The 26,067-nt window shown below is 37.4% G+C and overlaps 4 protein-coding genes across 6 annotated transcripts; all 4 read left to right on the top strand.

The window, feature by feature from the left end:
* The first annotated feature begins 910 nt into the window (after nt 1-910).
* Nucleotides 911-7,416, top strand: LOC113730736 (glucosamine inositolphosphorylceramide transferase 1-like). The gene is made up of 4 exons (XM_027255614.2): nt 911-1,777; nt 2,287-2,409; nt 5,082-5,249; nt 5,542-7,416. The coding sequence occupies exons 1-4, from the start codon at nt 1,409-1,411 to the stop codon at nt 7,222-7,224; spliced, it is 2,343 nt and encodes a 780-aa protein (XP_027111415.2). The 5' UTR covers nt 911-1,408; the 3' UTR covers nt 7,225-7,416.
* A 1,957-nt stretch (nt 7,417-9,373) lies between these two features.
* LOC113730734 (3-phosphoinositide-dependent protein kinase 2) lies at nt 9,374-16,902 on the top strand. Of its 3 annotated transcripts, XM_027255610.2 has the most exons (12): nt 9,374-10,138; nt 10,265-10,517; nt 12,387-12,567; nt 12,729-12,781; nt 13,257-13,358; nt 13,426-13,534; nt 13,667-13,745; nt 13,960-14,125; nt 15,079-15,213; nt 15,292-15,452; nt 16,354-16,576; nt 16,692-16,902. In XM_027255610.2, exons 2-12 carry the CDS (start codon nt 10,299-10,301, stop codon nt 16,773-16,775), a joined length of 1,512 nt encoding a protein of 503 aa, XP_027111411.1. In that variant the 5' UTR covers nt 9,374-10,138; nt 10,265-10,298; the 3' UTR covers nt 16,776-16,902. The 3 variants fall into 3 exon arrangements, with proteins under 3 accessions (XP_027111411.1, XP_027111413.1, XP_027111412.1); XM_027255612.2 differs by having other exon boundaries at nt 9,374-10,517; nt 13,260-13,358; XM_027255611.2 differs by having other exon boundaries at nt 9,374-10,517.
* Nucleotides 16,903-17,039: 137 nt separating this feature from the next.
* Nucleotides 17,040-20,061, top strand: LOC113730735 (bark storage protein A-like). The gene is made up of 6 exons (XM_027255613.2): nt 17,040-17,891; nt 17,960-18,027; nt 18,323-18,478; nt 18,556-18,765; nt 19,312-19,491; nt 19,728-20,061. Exons 1-6 carry the CDS (start codon nt 17,639-17,641, stop codon nt 19,878-19,880), a joined length of 1,020 nt encoding a protein of 339 aa, XP_027111414.2. The 5' UTR covers nt 17,040-17,638; the 3' UTR covers nt 19,881-20,061.
* Nucleotides 20,062-23,560: 3,499 nt separating this feature from the next.
* LOC113730733 (bark storage protein A-like) lies at nt 23,561-26,056 on the top strand. The gene is made up of 6 exons (XM_027255609.2): nt 23,561-23,899; nt 24,040-24,107; nt 24,228-24,383; nt 24,921-25,130; nt 25,288-25,464; nt 25,680-26,056. Exons 1-6 carry the CDS (start codon nt 23,677-23,679, stop codon nt 25,881-25,883), a joined length of 1,038 nt encoding a protein of 345 aa, XP_027111410.1. The 5' UTR covers nt 23,561-23,676; the 3' UTR covers nt 25,884-26,056.
* Nucleotides 26,057-26,067: the final 11 nt, after the last annotated feature.

The raw sequence follows: 26,067 nt of genomic DNA, 5'->3' as shown, positions 1-26,067 counted from the left end.
AAAAGCTCAATTTTGAATTTTTAGAATAGTTTTTGTGATTTAAAAAATAAAACATCAAATTTAATCATCCCATCCGATATGATGAACCAAATAAAAAATAAACACTTCAAAAAATTTTCAAATTACACATTATCCAATATAATAAGTATCTATTGAATTATGTCTCTAAATAACTATTTAAAAACACTTAAAATAGTTGATAAGTACTTTTATTAAAAGTTATACTAGAGAAGTATTTTTCAATAAATTAGCGCAACCCCAAACGGATTCTTATTTTGAAGTCATAATGGAAGAATGTGAACTTGGGTATTCTTTGAAACATGATAAAATGAGGGGTTCCAGTTGTTTTTGTTTCAAAGGGAAAACAAAACATATAAACAAGAGTGTTGGATAAATCAAGTGAATAAATATACATATTGCAACTAATTGACTGAGGATAAAACCAAACCCAAAAGTGGCTAACGCGGGATGACGGAGTATTCGGGGCAGCCTCATAATTCTCCAGTCGCCGGTCAACACCCCTTCAAATCTTCCAATTCTTCCTTCTCCACAACCCCCCGTCTGTATATATATATATATATATAACAAATATATACAACGCCGTTACAGTTGGGATGGGGAAAAAGGGAGGATAATGGACCTATCTAGCCTGTTGAAAGGTTCCAGCTAAATAATTTATCTTTAATTGGACTCTAAAAGTTTTGGAGAAAAAACGCAGTCACGGGTTGGACTAATACATCAAAAATTAAGGCCTAATTCTTCCCCTTTATATCCACACATGCTTTCTTGCACGTAAGTAGACCCAAAAATAATTCTTTCTTATTAATTAATATAAATAATCACAAAAAAAAAAAAAAAACAAACAAACAAAAGAAGACTCCGAGTTCTTGAGTAGTGAACTAGTACTACTATATAACAACGAAGCCCACCAGTACAGCTTCTCTGTTTTCTCTTCGTAACGTTCTGTTCTGTCTCGGACAAACAGTCCAAAGAAACCAAACACAGCCCCCGCTTCTTCCTCCTGCCACCTTTTCCTTCCCCACCGCACCACTTTCTTCAACTCCCTTTCCCAGTTTTCCAAATTAAATAAAACGTATACCCAAATTCGAATTCAAGGGCTCACACCGGGACTGATATCCACTGGCAGAAAAGATAGAACCCAGTTGTCATTTCTTTTTGTTTTTTTTGCTGAAAATCACAACAATAACAGCTAGTTGAGATTTTCTTGCCTTCTTAAATATTTTCTTGATTGAAAAAATTGATAATGTCAGTTGACATGCAAAGCTACCCAGCAGCGGCCGTGATGAGATCTTAGCCGGGAGTGCCAGCCGCTTGAGAGTTGACTTTTGACTTTTCATTTTAACAAGGGACTGTTTTTCTGTTTCTTTTTTCTTTTCTCTGTATTGAGATGGGGTCCAGCCCAATTGTGGTGTCGGGGTCAGGCGGCGGCGGATGGTGGTGGTGGTGCAAGTGGCAGAGATTTTACGGCAACAATAGCAGTAGCAAGCATAATAGTAGCACTAGTAACACTCTTTTGAGTACCAGTAGTAATAACAGCGGGAATAACGAGTCGTGTGTGTTGTCATGGAGTTTTGGGTATTTTTTGTTTGCATTTCTGATGCTGGGTTGGATTGCGAGCCTCTACGGGAGGTTGATGCTGACCCCAAATGTCCGTACTACTCTCTCCACTTTAGGCTGTCAAGAGGACGGTGAAGGTTCATGGTCTATCGGTGTGTTTTACGGTGACTCGCCTTTTTCCCTCAAACCCATCGAAGATGTAAGCTATTTTTTTTTTTTTTTTCCTTTCTCCCTTTTCCTCTCTCCAACCATTGGTTTTTCTTTTTCTTTTTTTGTTTTCCTTGGGTTTTTGGTTCTGGCTGTTTGTGGGCCCTTGCTTGTTTCGTATATTCTTCTTAATTTCTGAGAAAGGTGGTTCCTTTAAAAAAGGAATAACAAAAATTTGTCATTCCTGCTGGATTTTATGTTCAGAAATTTTCTGGGTTTTTGTGGGCCCTTGTTAATCTTGTATATTTTTTCTCAATTTCGAAGAAAGTTGTTGACTTGATCACTAAAATTATCATTCTTGATGGTTTTGTATTTGGATTTTTTCTGGGTTTTTACTTTTATTTTGGTGCTTTAAAATGGAGAGATACTGATAGGTAGTTGATTTCATCATTCCTTGTGTATGTGGTGTTTCCCCTTTTCTTGAATTTCTCTTTTTTTTTTGATATTTTCCCTTGGATTTGTCCTTTTTGTTGATTTTTTATTGTGAAAATGGGATTGCAGATGAATATATGGAGGGATAAGAGTGCAGCATGGCCGGTTGCAAACCCGGTGGTTACTTGTGCATCAGCTTCTGAGGCTGGATTCCCCAGTAACTTTGTGGCCGATCCATTTCTTTATGTTCAGGTGAATTTTTTGGCATTCTGGCCGTGTTAGTTTAAGCGCAATGGTTTGTACCTTTCCAGAAGTCTGTTTACACTGTGTATAAATTGGTGTTGTGATATTGTGGATTTTTAACTGTTAAATCACTGTACAGTTGTGACATAATATATATGACAGTAAGCATGAACAGTGGCATTGATAAGGAATGTGGGGGATAGCGTTTGTGGTGGCTTATATAATGGTCATCATCTTTGGCTGTTGATGTCATGTAGTGGAATTGTCACCCCAGGTTGAGCTAAATAATCCCTGTCAGTTGCTTTGTCATATACTTTGGCCTGGGTTATCACTACTTTCTTTTGGCGGATGGGGTCAAGGGATCAAACAATTGTATCCGGTTTTTGGAGGGGAGACAAATTTAAATTAGGGCAAGTGGGTTGAAGATGGGGAAAAAGCAGAAGAATTTTTTGATTTATTTTTTATGTGAAAACTTTTGTATGTAAAAGGCTTATTAGGGCAATTTCATAATTGTTTGCTCTGAAAGCTCTCATACCGAATAATCTTATTGCTGCTCATACACTTGGGGAAAAAAATGGAAGATATGTGGCTTTCAAAATATGATGAACTCATGGCAACAAGAGGAGAACAACTGAATCTTGTGGCTGGTTGTAGCTGTAAAATTGGTGCTTTGCTTAGAGTTAAGTATAAAATGATTGAAAAATTTTGTCACAAGTAAGTTATGGCGAAAAAGAGTGGAGTTGTCATACCATGAGAAATTTGGGATTCTAGTCAACAACGTTGTCGTAAAGCGATAAATTGAATATGAACCAAAATAGAGTACACAATGTGCGAGATTTCGAAGTTCAAGCAGCTTCAATGCACTACTAGGTTGGCCCTGATATGCTAGATGGTAACAGAAGGGTGGCACTTAGAATTTATGTGAGCACACAATTCTGATACTGATATAAGAGGTAAGGATATAGAACTGGTACTGGTTTTCTAAGGATATAGAGGTTACCAATGTGAGGTAAGGATATAGAGGTTACCAATGTGCGAGATTTTGATGTTCAAGCAGCTTCAATGCACTACTAGGTTGGCCCTGATATGCTAGATAGTAACACAAGGGTGGCACTTAGAATTTATGTGAGTACACAATTGTGATACTGATATAATAGGTAAGGATATAGAACTGGTACTGGTTTTCTAAGGCTTGGAATTGTTATAGATGATTGTTGTCTTACACAGGGAAAAACTGGTCAAATTGAAGTATTAGTAAGTGGTTTCAAGCTGCAAGTGCCACAAGGAAATACAGGATAGAGAATGGAGGTCAGCAAGTCTTGATGACGTCCTTTAATGATGCATGGAGTTTTAAATGGAACTCCATTGCTCCAAAGTCAAGATGGCATTTAGCTGAATGTTTCACATGATTCTACCTTCTTAGGTTTACTATTTGAGAATTTTGTGATTAAAAGAGTTTATACTTTCAAGTGATTGTAAGATGGTAGTACCAAGTCCAGTTCAAGTGTACTTTCAGTGGTGCATGACACTCTTTGTTTTCGAAAAATGATGATAGATTTAGAAGATTATATTTTGGTAATGTAGGAATTTCCTGCCATAGATATTGCACTTTACTTCTGGTTCATTCAGCAGGTACTAAATTCTGAATGGCTATTAGGTGCATATCAAGCCAATGAATATGTTTCTTCTCTTAGGCCGATCTAGCTTATTTTATTTATTTATTTTTCTTTTGATAATTCCTTTGTCTTGTTATTCCTAATCTTTCCCTCGCTCTGCAAAATAACTTCAAGCTTTTTATGTTAGGTGTCAATGAGTTGAAGAAAATTATAGTAGTTATAATACAAGTCACTAACAGTGTACGTTAATCGTGCTGATTTCTTTAGAGAGAGAGAGTGTGTGTGTATTACACACTATTTATTTTTGGGTGTCAACAGAAAACAGCTTTAGTTGTCCCTTGTGTTTGATAAGCAATAACATGTTTGGTCTAGCTGGTTCTTTAGTTCTTGCTATATTTCGGGAGTGCTTGACTTGTTTGTTTATGGAGTCTTATCAGCTTTTAAAATGTAAAACTTGCAAGGAACTTTGATTGTGATTTAAAAGCATCCGTGGAGTATGACCTAGTGCATCTTTTTCATCTTTTCTTGTGCTTTGCCAGATGCAGAGTGTGCATACAGTTAACACTTGGTTTAGACTTCAGAGTGATATGTTTATAATTTGATTGGAAATGTGCTAGTTTCTTTATTCGGGATGCATGCCATCAAAGGAATAATGGCCTTGTTCTCAACTGATTTTCAAGATCTGATTTTAGATTCTGATTCTAAGCAAGTTATTTTGTTGTGTTCTCAAATTCTGATTTTTTTATTTTTTTAGCCTGAAAAAGCTGAAACTCAAAAGCATCTATTTTGGTGCTTTTTTATTCTGATTTTCTAAAATCAGCTTTTACACAATCAGAAGCAGTTGAGAACAAGACCAATGTCTTTCACAAATCATAACAGTAGAGTCTTGTGATTTTTCTGTTTACCAAGAAAGGTTATTTTGCCTTTTAGTATGGTAATTCACAATGAATATGGCACAGGACTTTGGAGATTTCCAAACTGGCTATATTGGTTCAGTAACTTTTGTAATTCATGTAATTACACTCTTCATACCTTGAATTCTGAACTTTTGATGATGAAATCCAGGGGGATGTGCTTTACCTGTTTTTCGAAACAAAGAACTCAATCACCATGCAAGGAGACATCGGAGTTGCAAGAAGTGTTGATAAGGGAGCTACGTGGCAGCAGTTGGGCATCGCCTTGGATGAAGATTGGCATCTCTCTTATCCCTATGTCTTTGACTACAATGGCCATGTAAGACCTCTTTCTCTCACAGCCTTTTTTTCTGTAAACTGTGAATATGATATGTGGATCTGCAAGCATGCATCACTTTTATGAAAATTTTGACCTTAATTAGCAGATTAGAATATAGAAGAGTAGAGTTTTGAGAATAATGAACCCAAATGTGTAACTTGAACGCAATGAATAAATAGTATCGTCTTTGATTGCTGATATAGACATCATGTCTTGCCTTTTCATTGTGGTTACTGAAAGCCTCTGAAGTGGTTCAAGCTGAGGAAATTTTATCTCTTCTCTTTTGGAGCAGATATATATGATGCCTGAGGGAAGTGCAAATGGGGATCTGCGGCTTTATCGAGCTGTGAACTTTCCAGTGGAATGGACATTTGACAAGGTCATTATGAAAAAGCCTATGGTTGATTCCTTTATCATTCCTCATGGTGGAAAGTACTGGCTGTTTGGTTCAGACCACAGTGGTATTGGGACCAAGAAGAATGGACAGCTGGAGATTTGGTACAGTACTTCTCCTCTTGGTCCTTGGAGACCACACAAAAAGAACCCTATATATAACACAGACAAGAGCATGGGAGCTCGAAATGGAGGCAGGCCCTTTGTACATGATGGAAACCTTTATCGAATTGGTCAAGACTGTGGTGAAACATACGGGCGGCGAATTCGTGTCTTTAGAGTGGAAATTCTCACTACAGATGAGTTCAAAGAAGTTGAGGTCTCTTTGGGCACTGAAGAACCAACCAAGGGACGAAATGCCTGGAATGGCCTCCGCAACCATCATCTTGATGTTCAGCAGCTAAGTTCTGGGGAGTGGGTTGGGGTGCTGGATGGGGACAGAGTGCCCTCTGGAGATACAAATCGCAGGTTTGTTCTAGGCTGTGCCTCAGTCATGGCTGTTGCTGCACTTGTTATATTGGTTGGATTGCTTCTAGGGGCTGTGAAATGCCTAGTACCCCTAAGTTGGTGCCCTCACAATATGGGGAAGAGAAGCGATGCTCTCTTGTCGTGGGAGAAGCCGAATCTGTTATCCTCCAAACTGAGACTGTTTTGCAGCCGTTTAAACAGAGCGAGCTCAATTCTTCGTGCCAAAGTAAATCTGAATACTTGTACCGGGAGATTGGTTATAATATTGACAATCATGGCATCAATGGCCCTAATGTGCCTGGGGGTTGGATACATATATGGAGGCAGTGGTGCACAGGAGCCTTACCCGTTAAATGATCATTATTCTCAATTTACTTTATTAACAATGACCTATGATGCTCGCCTCTGGAATTTGAAAATGTACATAAAGCATTACTCCAGGTGTTCATCTGTGCGTGAAATTGTGGTGGTCTGGAACAAAGGCAAACGTCCAGAATTGAGTGAATTCGACTCGGCAGTACCAGTAAGGATAAGAGAGGAGGAAGAGAACTCGTTAAATAATCGATTCAAGATGGATCCAAAAATAAAAACTCGAGCTGTACTGGAACTTGACGATGACATTATGATGACTTGTGATGATATAGAACGGGGTTTCAAGGTATGGCGTGAGCATCCTGATAGGATTGTGGGGTTCTACCCCCGGCTCGTGAATGGGAGTCCCCTGAAATACAGAGCAGAGAAGCATGCTCGCAGACACAATGGCTACAATATGATTCTAACTGGGGCAGCTTTCATGGACGGCCGGATGGCCTTTGAGAGATACTGGAGCAAGGAAGCAATGGCTGGAAGACAGGTGGTTCAGAAGTATTTTAACTGTGAGGATGTGTTGCTGAATTACCTTTATGCAAATGCAAGCTCTTCCCAGACAGTCGAGTATGTAAGACCTGCATGGGCTATTGATACATCAAAATTTTCTGGTGTAGCTATTAGCCGGAATACGAATGCTCATTATCATGTTCGAAGCAATTGCCTGCGAATATTTGCAAAGATGTACGGGAGTTTGACCGACCGCAAGTCAGAATTTAGCCGGCGGAAGGATGGTTGGGATGTATAGTAGGAATGAAGTCTAACCAGAGGTGGTGAAAGTTGGTGGGTACATCTGTTGATCTTCGTTTCTCTGTGGCATAATTTTGTTCTATACCGACCCTGTAAAACTTCATTTGCCTCCCATTGTGAATCTTGCTTCGAGGGGGGATTCTGTTATTAATAGTTTTGGCAGTCAATTGTACATTAGTTGGTGGATCAATACTTGTTCATTTTTTTTTTGTTTTGTTTTCTTGGGGTGTTTTCTTTATGCAAAGCTTGGGATGTAGACAAAGAACACAGGTTTCATCCTTTACTGTAGCAAAGCCTACTATCTTTGTGGGGGTGATAAAGAGAGGAACCACAAATTTTGCAGCTTGCTTCCGTTATTGAAGGTTCTCAATTTGAAGAAAAGAAAAACAAAAAGACCTCTCTTGTTAATGAGTCGGATAGGGAATGTACACGAAGTACAAGGAAAGAATATACAGGTGCAGTGTACTTTCCAACAACATTCTTTGAGTTGGTAGTACTTCAGAACTATAACAAAAGATGGAGCAGATTATTATCTTCCCTGAATACTGTACTGCTGAGGAATGGCCGGTCCTCTAGCTACAAAGCAATAGGAGATGGGGCCTGGGAGTGGATAAGCAGAAAAAAGCAACCCCTCCCAGTCCAACAAGTCGCAAGTCGTAAAACTGGTAGCCATAATCACGATTGGTGTGATGGATAGTCATGGGACTGCTTGGGATGGGATATGTCGCTTCATTTCATTTTCCATGTGGATTGGAACATTCATCGCACCCAACTTCATCAAACGTTTCTGTCCCGCATGGCCCCCTCTCCTGTCCTGTCCTGCCCTTTCTCCTTGAGCTGCAATTGCAAGGCTCTTTTATTAGCTCTTATTTATATAGTTTCCTTCTCTCTTCGGTCTAATTTGACATTTTCTTTAGGGCATTTAAGGAGGGGCCAAAGCCTAATGTTGTTTGTCTCTGTCCCTCAAAATCAATTTACTAACTTAAACATGAAAGATTTCTAGTTCCTATAGAAGAAAGGAGTCTATTATATTCTTGTAAGATGTTAGTGTTTGCAGTAATTATAGAAGGGTTGTTTGCTTAAAGATAATTTCTTCAATTTTGCTCTACTAGTTGATAGTACTACTACTATTTTTCATACTTTTTTTAGACAAACTATTTGCAATTATGTAGTCTTTTTAGCATTGTTTGGTTCACAAATTTTTATTCTACCCATTTTGCTTTCCACCACGCTAGTTGAGTGAAATCATCACCTTTTTGTTTCTCTTGAAATTATCAAAGCATGCCATAATGCAAAGGAAACCCAAATTCTTAGTAGTCAAATACTTTATATGCTCCTAATGCCGAGATAATTGTCTTCGAGGATGAAAATTGGTAGTTTTCCAAGGTAATGATTTTTTCGAAAAAAAAAATGGAACTTTTCGATTTTCCACCGCAACGTAAATGGTTAAGAAGCATAATGCTCTCAAATGTTAATCAATACTAGTGAATTCATGTCATTGCATTTTTAATTTCGTACATATTTTGATATGAACAGTACCAATCACTAGAATGGAGGAATGTGAATTCAGCCTAACTTATATAGGAGATCCTACGCTCCTTTTTAGATATCATATTTTCAAGTTAAATTCACCATTACATATATAGTCAAATAAGTATTTTGAACCGTTAGATTGTATTAACTTTAACCATTTAAAATTTGAACCACTATTATCATTAAGAGCTAAAAAATTGAGAGAATCGTTCTTTAAAAATAATATTTCTTAACAAATTAGACCAAGTTAAGAACTTCTCAAACTTAAAATCATAGAATTATATTCAAGTTCAACTTAATTAACAAAGTAAAACATATATTCGCCTTGAAGTCTCTTAATCATATCACAGACCATTAATATTTTTGCTGACGCACTCAAAACTGGAAAAAATATAATAATATTTATTTATTTACATTATTAACGCATTTTAAATCATTTTTTATCTCATAAATATTATATATATATATTTAAAATTTTCTCAAATTATCTACTATCCAAACACAGTCATCAAGGAAAAAGAAACAAAGAAAGAGAAAAAGAAAAATACAAGGGCAAAAGGGGGAAAAAGTTAAAGGTTGAAGCTAAGTTGAGCAAGCTCCAAGTTCCACACCAGCCTTAATTTGACAGTAAAATGTTCACAATGGAATGGGATGCATGGTGGCAGCATGTCAGTCTGGCCATTTTTGAAGGTCTCCTTCCCCTTTCATAGGCAGCAATAGCATCAGTCTTCTCCCCATCTCTCACCCCCTCCTTTTTAGGATCCCTCTCCATACTGCTACAACTCATGCACATAAATTGAGACAGAGATTTGGAATAATATTAGAGTAACCAAAAGAAAAAAAAGGGAAAAACCTTTTCTTTTCTCATACAAACCAGAAAAAGGGAAAAAAAAAAACAAAGAGAAATTAAAACAAACATGAATCGCTCAATCAGATGATGTCCATCATTCATTCCCATGTGCTCTTCAATCCCTATATGAATATTTCATCATCCCCCACTTCATTCTTCCTTCCATCCATTCATTCCCTCTTTACTTAGTAGCTTTCTCTGGTTTTGTAAAATCAATAAAGTTGTCACCTTTTTGCAGATTATACAGTTATAGCAATACATACATCAACATACATGTAGTAAAGTATACATGTATTTGTATTAAGGAATCATTTGCTTTTTTGGGGGTTCCTTTGACATTGGATTGGCTTTATCAGATAGCTGTCTCTCAATTTTCAAAGCCAAAGGCAGAGAGAGAGAGAGAGAGAGGGAGAGAGAGAGAGAGAGAATCTGATCTGATGTGTGATGGTTCTGCTTGATTCTTCTGCTATTCAACGGTCTTACTTCACCTTTCATTGGAGGCCGTGAAAAACCCATTTCTTATTCCAAGGTTTTTTATTTTGTTCTTGTTCGTTGGGTCAGGGAAAAAAATAAGTTTCCATTTTCCAGAGGAAAATAAAAATTGTTACATGTATTCGTAGGTGATATGAATTTCTAAATGTGTATTTGTTTAAAGGGTTGGTGGGATTTGGGAAATTTTTGAGAGAGAAATGTTGACATTGGTCGGAAGTGAAGGAGCTGGAGCTACAGGAGGTGGAGGAGCTAACAAGATGGAGAAGGAATTTGATTCCAAGCTTAGGATTCAGAGCAGCGCATCAAATCCTAGCACTCAGAGATCTAAGAGCTTTGCATTTAGAGCCCCCCAGGAGAATTTCAGCATTCAAGATTTTGAATTGGGCAAGATCTATGGTGTTGGTTCTTATTCCAAGGTCCCAACTTTTGCCCCCTGGTTTCGCCTTCTGTTCTTCTTTATTGATTTCTGGACGTTTGTTTTGTAATTTTTTCTGATTTAAATTGGAATCATTCGGTTATATGTTCTGAATTCTATATAGTATTTTGGAGAGGTTGGTTTTTTTCGGTGGTGATTAGTGATAGATTGATTGTTTTTGTTTATTTTCATCTCCTTTCGTTGGTACGGGAGTTGGGAGTTGGGAGCTGGGGATGCATTTGCATGGAGTTGTTTATATGGGCAATTTCCTTTTTCTTATACTTGTGGCAGTTGGATGACAAATTATGAAATTTGAACCTGTGGGATTTTAGGATCATTTAGATACTACATTATTTTTTTATTTTCCATTTTGGTTTTCCTCAGCTCAATTCATTTCTTTCATTGTTGTTTTTGATCCAGTGAATCTTTATGCAAGTAAATTCATTTTTTTTTCTCTTTTGAGCTATGCAAATAATTCACCTGCCTTAGGGTGCTATGGCTGCAACATTATCTAAAATATCAGGTTTTGATTAGCTACAATTCTAAATCTATTAGAACTTTTTTATTTTATTGTTTGAAGGAGTAGGAATAGCAGGTCCTCTGGTGTCTGTTGCAACATGGTTTTTGATTAGCAATGAACCTAAGAAGAGACTCGACAGGAATAAACTTAGGATCCCCATCTGCATGGGGTGGTATTATAGTTCATTTTTGAAATGTTGTGAGATGGTCTGCTTGAAAATTTGCTTTTCTTTACCTACAGCTAATGCGCTCATTCAGAAAAGATCAAATGCGTCGTGAAAATAGAAGTGTTTCGTTTTCATCAATTAAGAATAATCAACAGAGTACTGGTTTTTGCATGAGAATGTATATCTATATGCAGCATATGGTTAGAATGGAATTCTGTTGTAAGAAAAGGAACTAGGTTCTGAAAATAGTTATCAATATTTTACTGGGTTTTTTTTAAAATTTTGTTTGAATGGAGTAAAAGTAACTTTTCAACTAGAAAGATGTTTTGTATCTGGGGCTATTTTCTGATGTTATTTTATGGCGGAGTTTTATTCTTGCCAATAAGGTTCTTATTATTATTTTTTTAACGTGGCAAAAATTTAGATGTTGAGGCCTTGGCAAGAAGAGTTTCTAAGTTCAAGTTTCATGGTATATTTTAATTTATTTATTTTTATGGATTCAATTACATATAGGTAGTGAGTTCATTGGGGTTAAAGAATAAAAGATAATGCTGGCGAATAAATGGGAAAGTAATTTGTGCTTAAACATAGGTAGGTGTAATTTCGTAAGATAATTATGCAGAGGCAAATAAATTGTGAGGTTTAGAGACCTGTAGGATGGGTTTTTGAGGATTTGGATCCTCTGCAATCACAGTAGTGATTGTAGGGTGGAATTGATGGTGTGTAGTGAAATTAGATGGAGAGAATTACATGTAGGTCACAAATTTCAATGTGTCAAAACTTTAAGCCTATTGCAATGTTATTTTTCTGGTGATAGCATGTGTTTTTGTCTTATTCACTTCAATGATTTTCCTTACCTTTTGTTGCGCTTTTATTTTTTGCTTTTTGATTATCAGAAGCCAAGAGAGGCCATTTCAAATTCCATCTTCTTGTTACAATTAGGTTTGTATCAGTTAGTTATAAATGGGAGTTTGTTTTGTCTAAGATCATAAGTTGCAATTGCTTATCTCCTTCCCTGATCCACTTTGCAGGTCTCCCAAAAACAAAGATTATTTGGATTGTTGTTGAGTATATACAATTTTAAGTGTAATTTATTATTGTGTAATGCATACTTTTGATGGGATTGAAGTTCATAATTTGATATTTAAGCGAAATTAATTCTATCCAATTCTTGATGCCTACAGGTTGTTAGAGCAAGGAAGAAAGACTCGGGAACTATATATGCCTTGAAGATCATGGACAAAAAATTCATCACCAAGGAAAATAAAACTGCTTATGTAAAATTGGAACGCATTGTACTTGATCAGTTAGACCATCCTGGTGTGGTGCGATTGTTTTTCACATTTCAAGACACGTATTCTCTGTGTGAGTGTTCTTGCTTCTTGGTGGCTTCCTTCAACCATGTAATATCACAGTGTTGGCTTAGTGTTTTTTTCCCCAACCTTTTCCATTTTGAATTCCATAGCTTTTTCATGGCTTGCTTAGTAATTTGACATAAGTATATTCTTGTTTTATTACATTTGAAGATATGGCACTTGAGTCCTGTGAAGGTGGAGAACTTTTTGATCAAATCACCAGGGTAAGTGGATGTCAAAATCTAGCTTATTATTCATTTAATAGTAGTAAAATGACATCAATCCTGTCCTTGATCCAAAATTCTAAGGCGCAAAATTAACTTTGACATGTGGCACGAAACAATATATGATGCAGCAAAATTTTTGAGCTACATGGATTCACTTATATAGCATTCCTCAACATTTTCAGACATAAAGGTTTATTTGCTTTGATCCTTGTAGATATAGTGGAACAATCTTATCTGAAATTTCATTTGCAAGATTGTTCTCCTATTTCTCTTTTGCTTATTTGGTACACTGGGGACTCCATAACTCACAAAGGGGAACTGGAAGGGGCAGGGGGAGGGCCTGAGACTTGAACTTGAGACCTGTTGGGTGCCCTGTTGAGCTGGGATTGTGAACAGTGTCGTATTTAAAGAGCATCTTTTCTGGCCTGCCTGGTCAGCTTTTCCCCAATATATCTTGTTTCTTTTGTTGCAGAAGGGTCGTCTGTCAGAAGATGAGGCCCGCTTCTATGCAGCTGAAGTTGTAGATGCTCTTGAATATATACATAGCATGGGGCTGATACATCGAGATATAAAGGTATTTTGCATGATATATTGCTCTTACATTGGAATATAGGAAATGATAATAATTTCTTTAATGGCAGCCAGAGAACCTGCTACTTACTGAAGATGGGCATATTAAAATTGCTGATTTTGGGAGTGTAAAGCCTATGCAAGATAGTCGAATAACAGTTCTTCCAAATGCAGCATCGGGTAAACTAACCTTCTGTAATTATTCATTCAGGAAAACTAAAACATCTTTCTTAGTGAAAATTCATTGATGGTGAGATTACTGATTGGTATGCAGATTAATGTAATGAATTGATTTGTTTATTTTTATTCCAGATGACAAAGCTTGTACTTTTGTGGGAACAGCTGCTTATGTCCCTCCAGAAGTTTTAAATTCATCTCCTGCAACTTTCGGGTAAGGTAGTTACCTCTTGGAAGGCCTACAACCTTCTTTCATTCCATTTAGATAGATATTTTCATGTAATGTCAGCTTGTTAAGTAGTGGACTACAAATTTGAAAATATGGCAAGAATTGGTTCCTCTATGTTTACTTAGTACTACTTATTATCATTCTATCTCTCTGGCTGCCTAACTTTTTTTATTTGACCCATTTGGTTATACTGAACCAGAAATGACCTTTGGGCACTTGGCTGCACGTTATTCCAAATGCTTTCAGGAACTTCTCCTTTTAAAGATGCAAGTGAATGGCTCATTTTCCAGAGAATAATTGCTAGGGATATCCGATTTCCAAACTATTTCTCTGCAGAAGCCAGAGATATTATAGATCGACTGCTGGTAAGCTCAGTTATTTGCATTTTCATCTAGTTCCGGATAGACCCAATTACCCCTTGATCTTTGTGAAATAATATAAGCTGTATTTTTTACTCTGTCTTCTATTTCATTTTTCATTTTAAGTATAAAGGCACATATACCTGTACCTATGCTGCCTATCCACTATCATTTTCATAATTTCATGCATAATTTGAAGTAAAGAAAAGTGGTTGCAACAGTTTTGCTGAATTTCCAAAGGTATATTCATCATGGTTTTCCCACTATCCTTTCTTTTATTTTGTAAAAGTCATATAGAAGGAAAGGCTGGAATAGTCCTGTATTTTCCAAACATATGCGTGCTTTTTTTATGGACAAAGTGTAGTTGACAGCTCCATTTTGCCTTCAAATTACATCAAGGGCTCAAATCTTGTCATATTCTCTCGTAAAATTATAGCGTAACTTTGGGATAATTAATTGCAAATTGTTCCTTTTCCTTTTTCAAGTTCGGATGTCTTTTCTTGAGGAACCATATATGTCTTAAGGGTCAGAACCAATTTTGAAATTGGTATATTTTGTCAGAACTCAGAGGTGTGGCTTATTCTTTTCATAGAAACTAATCTGGCCTTAGAGGCTATTTGGATGCCAAACTAATTAGCAGTGGTGGCTTTTGAAAATTGAAGCATGGAGCCAAGGTAAAAAAGGAATGTTGTTGAAAAGTGCTGGCGGAATAGCTCATTATGGTTTTTCTTTAGGGTTTTACCAGGTGTAGCTTAAAGGTATGAGAGCAAAACCAGTAAACATTAGCAATTCTTTTGCTTTTGTAGTTCACTTACAACAGTTGTCCTCCACTACTCCCTTATCTCCCTTCTATTGTTTGTTTTCAAATATCTTAAAATCTTTGAAAATTAAAATCGTTGTGTTTTGATGGATATTTCATCAGTGAAGCACCTAACATACGTGTCAATGGAACAATACAGGATATTGATCCTGGCAGGAGGCCAGGGGCTGGACCTGATGGTTATTCTTCCCTTAAGAAGCATCCTTTCTTTGAGGGGATTGATTGGACAAATTTGAGATCACAAACCCCTCCTAGACTTGCATCGGAGCTTAAAGTATGTGTTGCTATGACTCTCAACTGATTGTTTTGTTTTCATTGAATAATTCTCATTGCCATCTTATCTCTTTTTTAGGCTCCATCTAGTGGGCCTGATGGTCATGAATCTGCATGGAACCCATCACATGTTGGAGATAGTTCAGCAAAAACAAATGATAGAAATGGAGGTGCTGCCTCATCTTCTGAGTCTGGTAGCATAACTAGACTTGCTTCAATTGATTCCTTTGACTCCAAATGGTGAGTTTGATAACAGGAGTGTGATATTGCTCCACCAACAGTTGATTTTTTTTTTTTTTGGCATTTAATTTCAGTGGTGCTAGACAACTTACGTTTTATATGAGACTTTTCCTGTTTGCTTGACATGATGTTTAGAACCTAGAATTTGATAAACAAAGAAAGTTGCAACTTGAAAGGAGTGGGAGAGCAAATTGTGACTATCTAAAGCTGTGATGTGCCTAGGTAGTCAATTGGTATATGTATGTGTGTAAGTATGCATATTGACTATGTTTGGATATGTAAATGCACGTGTGCCTGTGTTGGTGTGTCTGAGAGGGAGGGAAGAAGTCAATGAGCTTATGGTAAAAAGGAGTGTCAGAAGACAATCAGAGTAGTTCTTTTGTTGGTTTTAAAATTGAAATTTGTTCAAAGGATCAGGAAAATATGCATCCAAAAAAAGTTGTTATTTTTTTAAATATCTATCGACCATATTGATATGCTCAGGACACCTTTTCAAACTTCTTTATTCTCTAACTTAAAGATCCTACCATTTAGGTTCTAACAGAAATCAAAGCATATTTTGCCTTGAAATTGCATCACAACCGTTATGATCCCGGTATAGCCTATAGATTAGACTATTGTTATGGTCTGGTTGGAGACTCAAAATAATTTTAGAGGGGGTGTATATTTTGATCGGCTAGGGGTGGAGAGAATAGATTTTTCCTTTATTTTATTCAGATGTGTTACCGCAACTATGTAACACTCAGCTCATTACAAGTGACAGTTTCCTCCTACCACCAAGTCTCATCTTATGGGAGCATCAATATCATTAACCGTCACCGTCACCGTCCCTCTTTTCTATTTTTTCCTTCCTTTTCTGCTGTCATATTTAGTAAAATCTCGCATTCTTATCTCTTACCAGGAAACAGTTTTTGGAGCCGGGTGAATCTGTTCTTATGATTTCTATGGTTAAGAAACTTCAGAAGCTAACAAGCAAAAAAGTACAGCTTATTCTCACCAACAAACCAAAGTTGATCTACGTGGACCCTGCAAAGTTGGTGGTTAAGGGGAATATAATATGGTCCGACAATCCCAACGATCTCAGCATTCAAGTTACTAGCCCTTCACTTTTTAAGATTTGCACGGTATGTTTGCCCTTGGGGGGCATGTCTACCTGTAAAATGAGATTTTCAAGTCCAATCATATTCCAATGTGCTTGCTTCTGAGCTTCTAACCAATACGTATTTTGTGATGATGCAGCCGAAGAAAGTCATGTCCTTTGAGGATGCAAAACAAAGAGCACTTCAGTGGAAGAAAGCAATAGAGGCCCTTCAGAACCGGTGAATTCTGTTATGATTTTGACAACATATTCTTTCGATGTAACGATATTGTAGAGGAACACGGGGATCTGAACACATTTGGATGCTCCAGAGGAACTTTATTACTATAAGAAAGTGATTAAAATTTCACATCTGCTTCTGTCTTGGTTCAACAAAATTCCAACACCCATCTTCTTTTGCTTCATGACTTTCAGTTAATGTGCAACAGAGTATTTTAATATTCAAGTTTGTACTACAGAATATGACTGTGTGCAAGGCTCCTTGGTCGGTTGGTGCTTCAAGAGTGTTTTCTTTCAACTAAATGCCCAACCTCTATATGCATGTAAGAACAAAGACAAGCAATGTTACGTGCATCCAGAAAGAAGGGTGGGCAAGAATTTAGAGTGCAGGGAGGGTTCTTAAGCCATCGCTTGAAGCTCTTTAATGTTCTGGGATTTGATTGAATTTGCTTGTACGCTTTGAAGCCAATGTATTTGCTTATTGTTGCTGATTGCGAGAATCTGTTCCTAAAGCCTGCCCTCATGTCAAATGTTGTCATAAATTGTCAAAAGTTGCTATTTCATTTTACCTTCTCCCTCGATGACTCAGACCTTTCCCTACTCCTTAGTAGCAGTAACGTATTAGTTCCGGACTGATCCAATTAGTCAAACTTTTGAATGGAAGATGTGGACTCATGCAAGTATGGTTGAAAATCCAATAAATGAGCCAAATATGAACTTGTCCTTCTTCAATGCTCAGATCTTTTTCGAAGATTTTTTCGAAGATTTGAAAGGGACAGACACGACTGAGTAATAGGCCTTGACTGCTTGAGCACAAAAGAAATCCCAAGCAACATTAGTTATCGTCTATGCTAAAAGAAATGCGACAATGGCTGCAAAACAAGTCACTGAAAGAGGATTAGTGATGATTGATCTTGCTTCCGCTCTGTTGTGTTGTCTGTCATTGTCAGCCCTTTTGTCATCAGCAGAAAAATTAGAATCTTCATTAACAATACTGAAGGAGGTTAACCTTAGGGGGCCTTATCTTGGTTTGATCACGGTTTATCCCCCAGAAGAAGATGCTTTCTTTGACACTGGTGCATTCAAACCACACCAAAAACACCCTTATGTCGACTTGTCAGGTAAAGTCCGTCCGTATATAACTTTGATTATTGAGGAAGAGGTCCTGGTTTCTACTATTCTCTTGCAGGCAGGCGTTTCCGAGTAGGGAAGATGGGAAAAAAGAAAGTCATTTATGTGAGATGCGGGGTTGGAATGGTAGGCTTCATATTTTCTCTAGTTCGCGGCTGAGTCAGATTATTCTTATTGTTATTATTGTTTTTTTAAAAGTATAGGAGCCCTTTGAATTGGGACATGAGAAAGTATTGATGCATTTCTAAAGGAGCTAAGATTAGATGCAGCGAACTGAACAATATTAGACAAAGAGAAATTTCCAACATAAAGTGCTTAATTTCTATGATTTATGTATTTTTTTTCCTGTACTTCGTCTTATTTTTTTGGGTTTCCCTTTTGGTCAACGACAACCTTACAAACATCATCCTGTTTCACTCAGGTGAATGCTGCAGCAGCAACGCAACAAATGTTAGATATGTTTGATGTAATTGGAGTAGTGCATTTTGGCATCGCGGGCAGTATTAATAATTCCATGTCCATAGGAGATGTTACCATCCCCAAGCAGTTTGCTCAGGCGGGCTTATGGGATTGGCTCGTAACTTCCATTTCTTGCTTTTAACATGTTAATACATCTGTTTTCGACTGATTTACATGAATCTTTTTCCTGAGCAGAAGCCTAATGCGACAATCCCAGCAGGTGATTTTACTGAATTGGATTTTGGAGCCTACAGTGAGCCTTCCGGAGGATATAATCAATTGGGGAGCATTGGATACAGCACTGAGCAGTTCTTTTCGAAGTCGGGAAAGCCCAATACTGCTCAAAGAAAGCTTTGGTTTCACGTAAGCAAGAATTGGCTTGAATTAGCACACACTCATCTTGAGGTAAGAAATGACTCGACACAATTCCTTCTCTTATCTTCTGTATTTTTCCTCTTCTTTCTCAATCGAAGATTTATTAGTATAGGACTCCCTTATGATCATGGTTCAAAGTCGCGGTTGCGGTCGCGGTGCGAATCGTTTTACATCAATCTTGGTATATTGGTTACGGTTTTGACAAACGAGACGTAAATTTTGAAGCATTTAATATTTTAAAAATTATAAATAATATTCAAAAATATGTTAAACAAAAATAATAAAACAATTGGCAAAAGAAAATTTGCAAAATGTAAATTTGCGAGTTGACTCGAGATGACTCGGGTCGACTGGGCCAAGACTATCTGTATCGGAGATTTCTCGATCGAATTCTCGGTGACTCGACCAAGTTCTTGGCGAGTCAAGTATCTTGGAGTCATCTCGTCTCGGTCTCGGCCGAGACTTCGAACCATGCTTATGATCCGTTGCATTCGTTCAGGTTCTGAAGCCTGAAAAACCTTAGCAATTATTAAGTGTCAAAGATACTCAAGACTCGTGCTATTTTTCCTGTTACAGGGGATGGTGCTGGAGCAGTGCGTGAACTCGAGCTCGTGCCTAACTCAAAGGCCCAAGCTAGTTGTTGGACTCAGCGGCGCAACTGCTGACATTTTCCTTGACAATGCAGCTTATGGGGAGTTCCTATACAAAACTTTCCACGTCTCCTCAGTGGATATGGAGAGTGTAGCCGTGGTCATGGCAAGTTCCCTTCTCTTGTCCGTGTATTTCAGCCATTACAACTCAGGCTTGGTCATGTTCTTGATCACCTGTTCTGCAAATCTGCAGTCTAAATTCGTCTTGACAAATGCAGAAACAAAGAAGTTGGATCAATTTTCACATACCTTTCAATTCTCAACAGATTTCAATCATCGTTTCTCAGAATCATTCCTTTAACAACCAAGATAATTAACTGTGTGTGTGTTCTGGCCTTTCAGACAAGTCTGTCAAATGGGTTTCCGGTTATTGTCATCCGAGGACTATCCGACCAAGCTGGAGCACAAGAAGGCCAGAATCCAATCGACTTATTTGGGCCTCTGGCAGCTTCAAATGCCGCCAAAGCTGTTGTTCAATTTGTGAAGGCATTATGAGCAGGTCATTTACAAGTTTTAGTCACAAAGATGCAAATAATCCTCATCAAAGGCCACCATATAAACATCAATGTGGTTTAAGGACTCGCAATATACTTGATGACATTAATATTGTTGTTTTCTGCCACACTGCATCGGGGGGCATATATAGAATTAACCGTACAAGACTTTCATTACAATATCCCTGCGAGCATGAAATTTTGCCATTCATTACGATTTTTATGAAGCTTGATTGAGATGGGAGCTTATTCTCCTACACAAAAAAAAAAAAAGGAAGAAAAAAAAAACTGGCCACAAGAAATCTGTGAATAAAGACTCCATCCAGTTTCATAGCATTCTTTGTTTAGGATGATCTCACATAAAGTGTGCTGAGCCACAAAATGTTTTCAGGCATTCCAACATAATCCCGTTAATAGTTTGGCAAATCCGGTTTACGAACAACATTATTGTCAAACACAATTAATATGTCTGGGCAGCAAAACATTAATTGGCTTCAAGCAAATCCGTTGTGCTGGGGAACAAATTGTCTGCAAATTCCAGTATCGCTCGTCATATGCTAGTATTTGCTCCATCTCAACTTTTGTCAAGCGTCAACAGTTTGAGCTGCTGACATTCAAATTTTTTTTTTCTTTTCTTTTCTTTTTGAACTTCGATCATGTAACTTAATGTGGTTAGATTATGACCAGAATCAGAATACGTCGAAAACATTTGACGTGCACGAAGTTTTATATGTGGACCCGGGGCAAGAACGATTCCTGAAAGTTTTGTGCATTTTACATGCAGTGTAATTTACTTTCAATAATGTGTAAGTCTAAATCAAAATTTGGTGAGTCTCACACGCACATTGTTAAAAAACGAGGGTCAAGATGAAATTTGAATCTTATAATTTTTTTTTACCAAATCTTAGCCAATGAACCGTTCCTGCCCCTCTTCATTTGTTATGTACAGCGTACGAAAAATTTCTAAAATTTTGAAGGCTAGTACACCTGGAGGAAACTCCCATGCGATATTTCACGTAAAATCTTAGTCTACGTTTGTTTCTCAGTTTATCCACGATTGGTCGACCTGGATTTCCTTATCTCCTTGTGCAATCTGAGGATAGCAACGTCTATCCACGTGCACGGTTTAATTTACCTATCCTCCCTCGGCACGTTGTATGTTTTCCTCGTCGGTCGGAAAGGGACAGCCCCCGCCACTTGGCTCCTCTATGGATGGCTTCTTTCTTTTCTTTTTTCTTTTTTTTTTTCACGCTTTTGTTGTGGCGAAAGTACTTTCAGGGCTCTTTGTGAGATGGGCTCTTATGCGGGCCAGGGTCAGGGCCAGGAGAAATTGTTTCCGTTCATTCTTACATTTGTACGATTTGTTTATTGTCATTGTTATTTTCACTTCAGGCCAAAATGTGATCAAATTAATACCTTTTATCTCTCACTGTCACCTAACTTTTTTCTTAGTAAAAAATGTCACTTAAACTTTTTTTTTTCCCTTAGTAAAAAGTGTCACACAACTATTAAAAACAACGCAACTTTTTGGTCATTCTTTTAAATTTAGGCCATAAATGCTACCAGAAAATCGCATGCATGATATGGACAAAGAGCTCCAGGACAAAATAGTCAGAGTCTCAAAAAAAAAAAAAAATCCTAAAAGCACAGAAATGATATTAGCTTCTCCTAGCTTCTAGTTTTCTCCTTGTGGAACAATAAAAATCCTAAAAGCACAAATAATCTCCTGTAGCTTAGGTGATGTCCGCAGAGAGCATATGAGCAGTTCTATGTATTTTAGTTAAAGTTCTTGATCCTTTAATATAACTAATTTTGACACTGAGAATATTGTTCATTTTTCCAAATTGTCTCTAAAAGAAAATTCGGACATTTTTACCCTTCAACGGTCTCTCGTGCAAGTCACGTGCGTTACTTTTCCATGGCTTTGATGCACAAACTTAACGTAATTACTGATAAGTTATCTTTAAATAGTTGAGTGATATTTTTAGTTAAGAAAAAAAAGTTAAATGCCATTTTTTAGCTACGAAAAAAGTTATGTGATATTTTTAGCTACAAAAATAATTAAGTGACGAAAAGCGATAAAAGTAATAGTTTGACGACATTTTGCTCCATTTACTCTATTCACGGCTGGCATTTTATGTCAAATACAATAATAGTTTTAAAACTTAACAATTTTGTTCAGCACTCTGTTCTTTAGCAATAAAGTTGCATTGTCTATACGTTCTACATCTAAAAGTATTACAGGATATTGTTACTACGTCAGAAAGTACTCCCTCCGCCCCTCCGCCCCAGAAAGTGTGTCTCACTTCGGGAGACTTGTACTCCATCCGTCCCACTTTGATAGTCCTGGTTCTTTTTTCACACAGTTTAATAAACTTTTAAATGATTTGCGTTTAATTTCCGGTAATACCTCGCCTGACTTTCAATGTATTCATACGAGATTGAATGATAAAAAGGCCACAAGGTATGATAAGACACGTGGAACCCAAAAGAATGAAATGTCTCCACACTACTTTAGAGGAAAGTATCATGCACAATTGTTATTTGCATTTCACGTGGGAGTCACAAACTATTAAGTGCAGTGTTGGTACTTGGTAAGTGCATAATTAGGTCCACTAAAAGATAAGAAAGGGTTGTCACGTTGAAGGGTATGTAATAGAAATGTGTGAAAGATTTCATTGCCAATTTTAGTAAGTGGCAATTATTTTAGGACAGATAAAAAAGAAAAATATGACACTGTCAATGGGACGAGAGAGTATATATCACTCTATTTTTCATTTTTTTCTTCTTCTATAGGTTTGCCCTATAATGTTCATATATCACAGGGGTAGCTAGGAACTATCGGATGAAGATAACTGATGGGCTTATAGATCCTGCATTTATACAACAGAAAGCCTTAATTATCTGTCAAAATTTTTTAACGTTTATCTATATTTGCCGCCTGCACAACTATCTATAACGAGTGAAAAAAAGGAGAAACAAACTATAAGTTGGCTTTTCAGAATGTTGAATGCAAACCACAAGTTCCATAAACAATTGCATAAACAGAAAATATGAACTGTTTTTACGGGTGATGCATATGGCCTATCTCTATCTCCTACCTTAATCAATCATTCACCAAAAAAAAAAAAAAAAAAAATCCTTAGTCATCAATCATCGGTCAGAAAGCCAGCCGTTTGCCTTCTCGAAAGCTCTGAAATTTTAGGCATACTTGTTAGTTTTTTTTTTTTTTTTAAAGAACTAGAAAACCATGTAGTTAAATGATGCATCAAAATCAAAAATTTTTTTAACAACACAATTCGATCCATGTTTAAGGAAGCATGTCTGAGATTACAGTATGGCTGGTTGCAAAGAACATGAAATGGTATCCATATTATGACTTGTAAGTAATGATATCTGATGATGGAGGAAGTGCTACAACTGGTGGACCTTAATTCTTGTGAAAATAATTGAAATGTTGGACCACATTATTGATTACTGACTTTAACGGTATACAATCAAGAACAGTGAGTTAATTTGGCCCCAGAAACATAATTTGGAAAGCGACAATATTAATAACGCAGGAGAGAATATGGTTTGTGGTGAAAAGTTAAAAGAGTGTATTTACAGATGGTAGCTGGCAAATCTTACCGCAATTTGTGCTATAAATAGGCACCATGCAGTCGAGTTGAGAGCAAGGAGATTAGAAGAGCGATAGAAAGAGCATAAAATGGCTGGAGTTCTGTAATAGCCAGGGGAACTTTTGATTGCTTTTATTTATATTTCGCCGTTTACACCAAAAAAAAAAAAAAAATAAAATGGCTGGAAAACAAATGAAATTGCTTTTACTGGTTTCAGTTGTGATTTCTTCTCTAGCGGTCAATGTTTTAGCCACTCCTTTGCCTCGGGCAATCGAGCAGTTGTCTGTTAGACCGCCTTTTCTTGGTCTTATCTCCGCTCATAGTTACAAACAAGCGACACCCTTTTCTGATGATGGTGCCTTCAAGCCGGATCCAGAACACCCCTACGTGGATTTCTCAGGCAAATATCTATATATATTTCCCATGCATTAAATCTGCTTCGCAACCATTAATTATTACTACTACTGTTTTTTCTTCCTCATGATAATGATCGAAATTTGTTGCTGACTTTTTATCACCTAATCATTTATTTCATTGCAGGCAGGCGTTTTCACATCGGGACCATAGGGTCTAATAGTGTCATTATTGTCGGATGTGGAACTGGACTGGTAAGCGTGATTGAGTTGCAATAGGTCCCAGTTTCTAGTTTTGCCGCCCTTCGTTAGTTTGGGAGCTTTTGTCCGAGTAAAAAAAGGTTTCAATAATTTTGCTTGGATTGAATTAATCAGGTGAATGCTGCAGCAACGACCCAACTACTGTTGGACTTCTTCCCAATTAGAGCAGTTATACACTTTGGCACTGCGGGCGGTGCCGACAGTTCCCTGTCCGTGGGAGATGTTGTCATCCCAATGCAGTTTTCTCAAACTGGAATATGGGACTGGCTGGTAATATAAATTCCTTTGTTTCTTTGTGTTTTTTTTCCCTTAAAGGCAAAACCTAAAGTTTCATAAAGCGCACACAATCAGTGCCAACTGCCAACAATTCAGTCAGTATCACTAAGAATTCGAATCACTACACTCAACTTGACAAAAGAACCGTGGAAACAAAACATTGAAGTAGGAGATTTTGGAATTATGATCTCTCGCTTACCAAAAAAAGAAAGAAAGAAAAAAAAAAGCGAAAAATGTGCTAATTACTGAAATTCGCAAGCAAGGCTTTTGAACCAGTTGCCTTTTGGATTTGGATGGTGCTTTTCTCCTCCCTCCGTATGCGGTAGACAGCAGCTCCAATTAATGGAAAGCCTAAATACCTGCTGGTGCAATTGAATTCCTCGTTTTCTTTATTTATTTATGTTTTTGCGAAGCGGACATAATTTTAGTCCTTTCCTTGCTTCAAAATTATTCTACGTGTTCTTTTTTTTCAATATTCGAGGAATTACATTTTTGCATGTATCTTCATCTGGGCATGCATGCATATTGCAGAAATCCGAGACAGCACCACAGCCAGATAATGGGGTTGCTGACCTAGAGTTCAGACGCTATCACATTCCCGGTGGCGGATATAATCTGTTGGGTCGCGTGGCTTATATGAAAGAGCACTTCTTTTCCCAGACAGGAGAGCCTGATGTTCCGGAAAGAAAATTTTGGTTCGAGGCATCCGAGTATTTGCTGCAAATCGCTTCCACTCTAGAGGTAATAAGGCACAGATTCAGATCTAGAATTAACATTCTCTTTACCTTTATTTTAAGTTGCCAAATTCTATTTCAAGCCAAAATAAAAAAACCCCTTTCACACATTTCAATTTAGTAAATTCTTTTTGATTCTGACGGTGGTAGTTTTGTTCAAACAGGGAATTGAGCTAGACCAGTGCCTAAACGGCGTTTGCCTCCCGAAACAGCCTAAGCTAGTTCTTGGAGTCAACGGCACAACTGCCAACTTTTTTGTTGAGAATGCAGCTTACAGAGATTTCCTCCACAACACTTTTCACGTTGCATCCATTGATATGGAGAGCGCAGCAGTAATGATGGTAATTTTTATTGTCTTGTTACCAGATCGAGTACTTTCATCCTCACTGCTTTTTCTGCTACTTTATTCTTTTGTAAAAGCTTTTCTTCATCAAACTAGAACCAATTTGAAGAATCTTCCCTGCAACTGAATATCTGATCTCAAATTTATCCTCTCAAAGAAAACAGTAGTGTATACATGGAAGCAGCAAGTTGACTTGTCTTTGGTTATGTGCAGACATGCTTGTCGGCTGGCGAGTCAGAAGTGATTTCCATCCGCGGACTGGCTAATTTAGCTGGATCAGAAGAAGGAGAGGATTCGAGCGAGAGTTATGATGCTATTGTTACGGCAAATGTCGAGAAAACCGTTCTTGCACTTGTTAATAATATACCGTCACCTCGTTTGGGCCGTATCTGTGGCAACCGTAAATGTTCAGCTTAATCAGGAGGAGCGCTGAATGAATCAATCAACGAATGTGCTTCTAATAATTTGCCTAGAAAGAATAAATGAGCTTCAAGACTAGAAGTCTCTTGGAGCAACGACGTTTTGTGTAAAATGTACCAGCAAATTATTGTGTGTTTGAATAAGAAGCGCATGCAATGCAATTCCTCCTAGCTGCCGAATG

Source organism: Coffea arabica, chromosome 2e (genome assembly GCF_036785885.1).
Source record: "Coffea arabica cultivar ET-39 chromosome 2e, Coffea Arabica ET-39 HiFi, whole genome shotgun sequence".
Lineage (NCBI taxonomy): Eukaryota > Viridiplantae > Streptophyta > Magnoliopsida > Gentianales > Rubiaceae > Coffea > Coffea arabica.
The sequence above is the reverse complement of the archived record's forward strand: the minus strand, read 5'-3'. Positions and strand labels throughout refer to the sequence as shown.

Bases quoted from the DNA above. Each gene is read 5' to 3' on its own strand.
- LOC113730733 (XM_027255609.2), top strand. From the start codon at position 23,677: ATGGCTGGAAAACAAATGAAATTGCTTTTACTGGTTTCAGTTGTGATT. The intron at 24,108-24,227 runs GTAAGCGTGATT...TGAATTAATCAG, and splicing joins TCGGATGTGGAACTGGACTG to GTGAATGCTGCAGCAACGAC. The intron at 25,131-25,287 runs GTAATAAGGCAC...TTGTTCAAACAG, and splicing joins AAATCGCTTCCACTCTAGAG to GGAATTGAGCTAGACCAGTG.
- LOC113730735 (XM_027255613.2), top strand. From the start codon at position 17,639: ATGGCTGCAAAACAAGTCACTGAAAGAGGATTAGTGATGATTGATCTT. The intron at 18,766-19,311 runs GTAAGAAATGAC...TTCCTGTTACAG, and splicing joins TAGCACACACTCATCTTGAG to GGGATGGTGCTGGAGCAGTG. The intron at 19,492-19,727 runs GCAAGTTCCCTT...CTGGCCTTTCAG, and splicing joins AGAGTGTAGCCGTGGTCATG to ACAAGTCTGTCAAATGGGTT.
- LOC113730734 (XM_027255610.2), top strand. From the start codon at position 10,299: ATGTTGACATTGGTCGGAAGTGAAGGAGCTGGAGCTACAGGAGGTGGA. The intron at 14,126-15,078 runs GTAAGCTCAGTT...GGAACAATACAG, and splicing joins ATATTATAGATCGACTGCTG to GATATTGATCCTGGCAGGAG. The intron at 15,453-16,353 runs GTGAGTTTGATA...ATCTCTTACCAG, and splicing joins GATTCCTTTGACTCCAAATG to GAAACAGTTTTTGGAGCCGG.
- LOC113730736 (XM_027255614.2), top strand. From the start codon at position 1,409: ATGGGGTCCAGCCCAATTGTGGTGTCGGGGTCAGGCGGCGGCGGATGG. The intron at 2,410-5,081 runs GTGAATTTTTTG...GATGAAATCCAG, and splicing joins ATCCATTTCTTTATGTTCAG to GGGGATGTGCTTTACCTGTT. The intron at 5,250-5,541 runs GTAAGACCTCTT...CTTTTGGAGCAG, and splicing joins TCTTTGACTACAATGGCCAT to ATATATATGATGCCTGAGGG.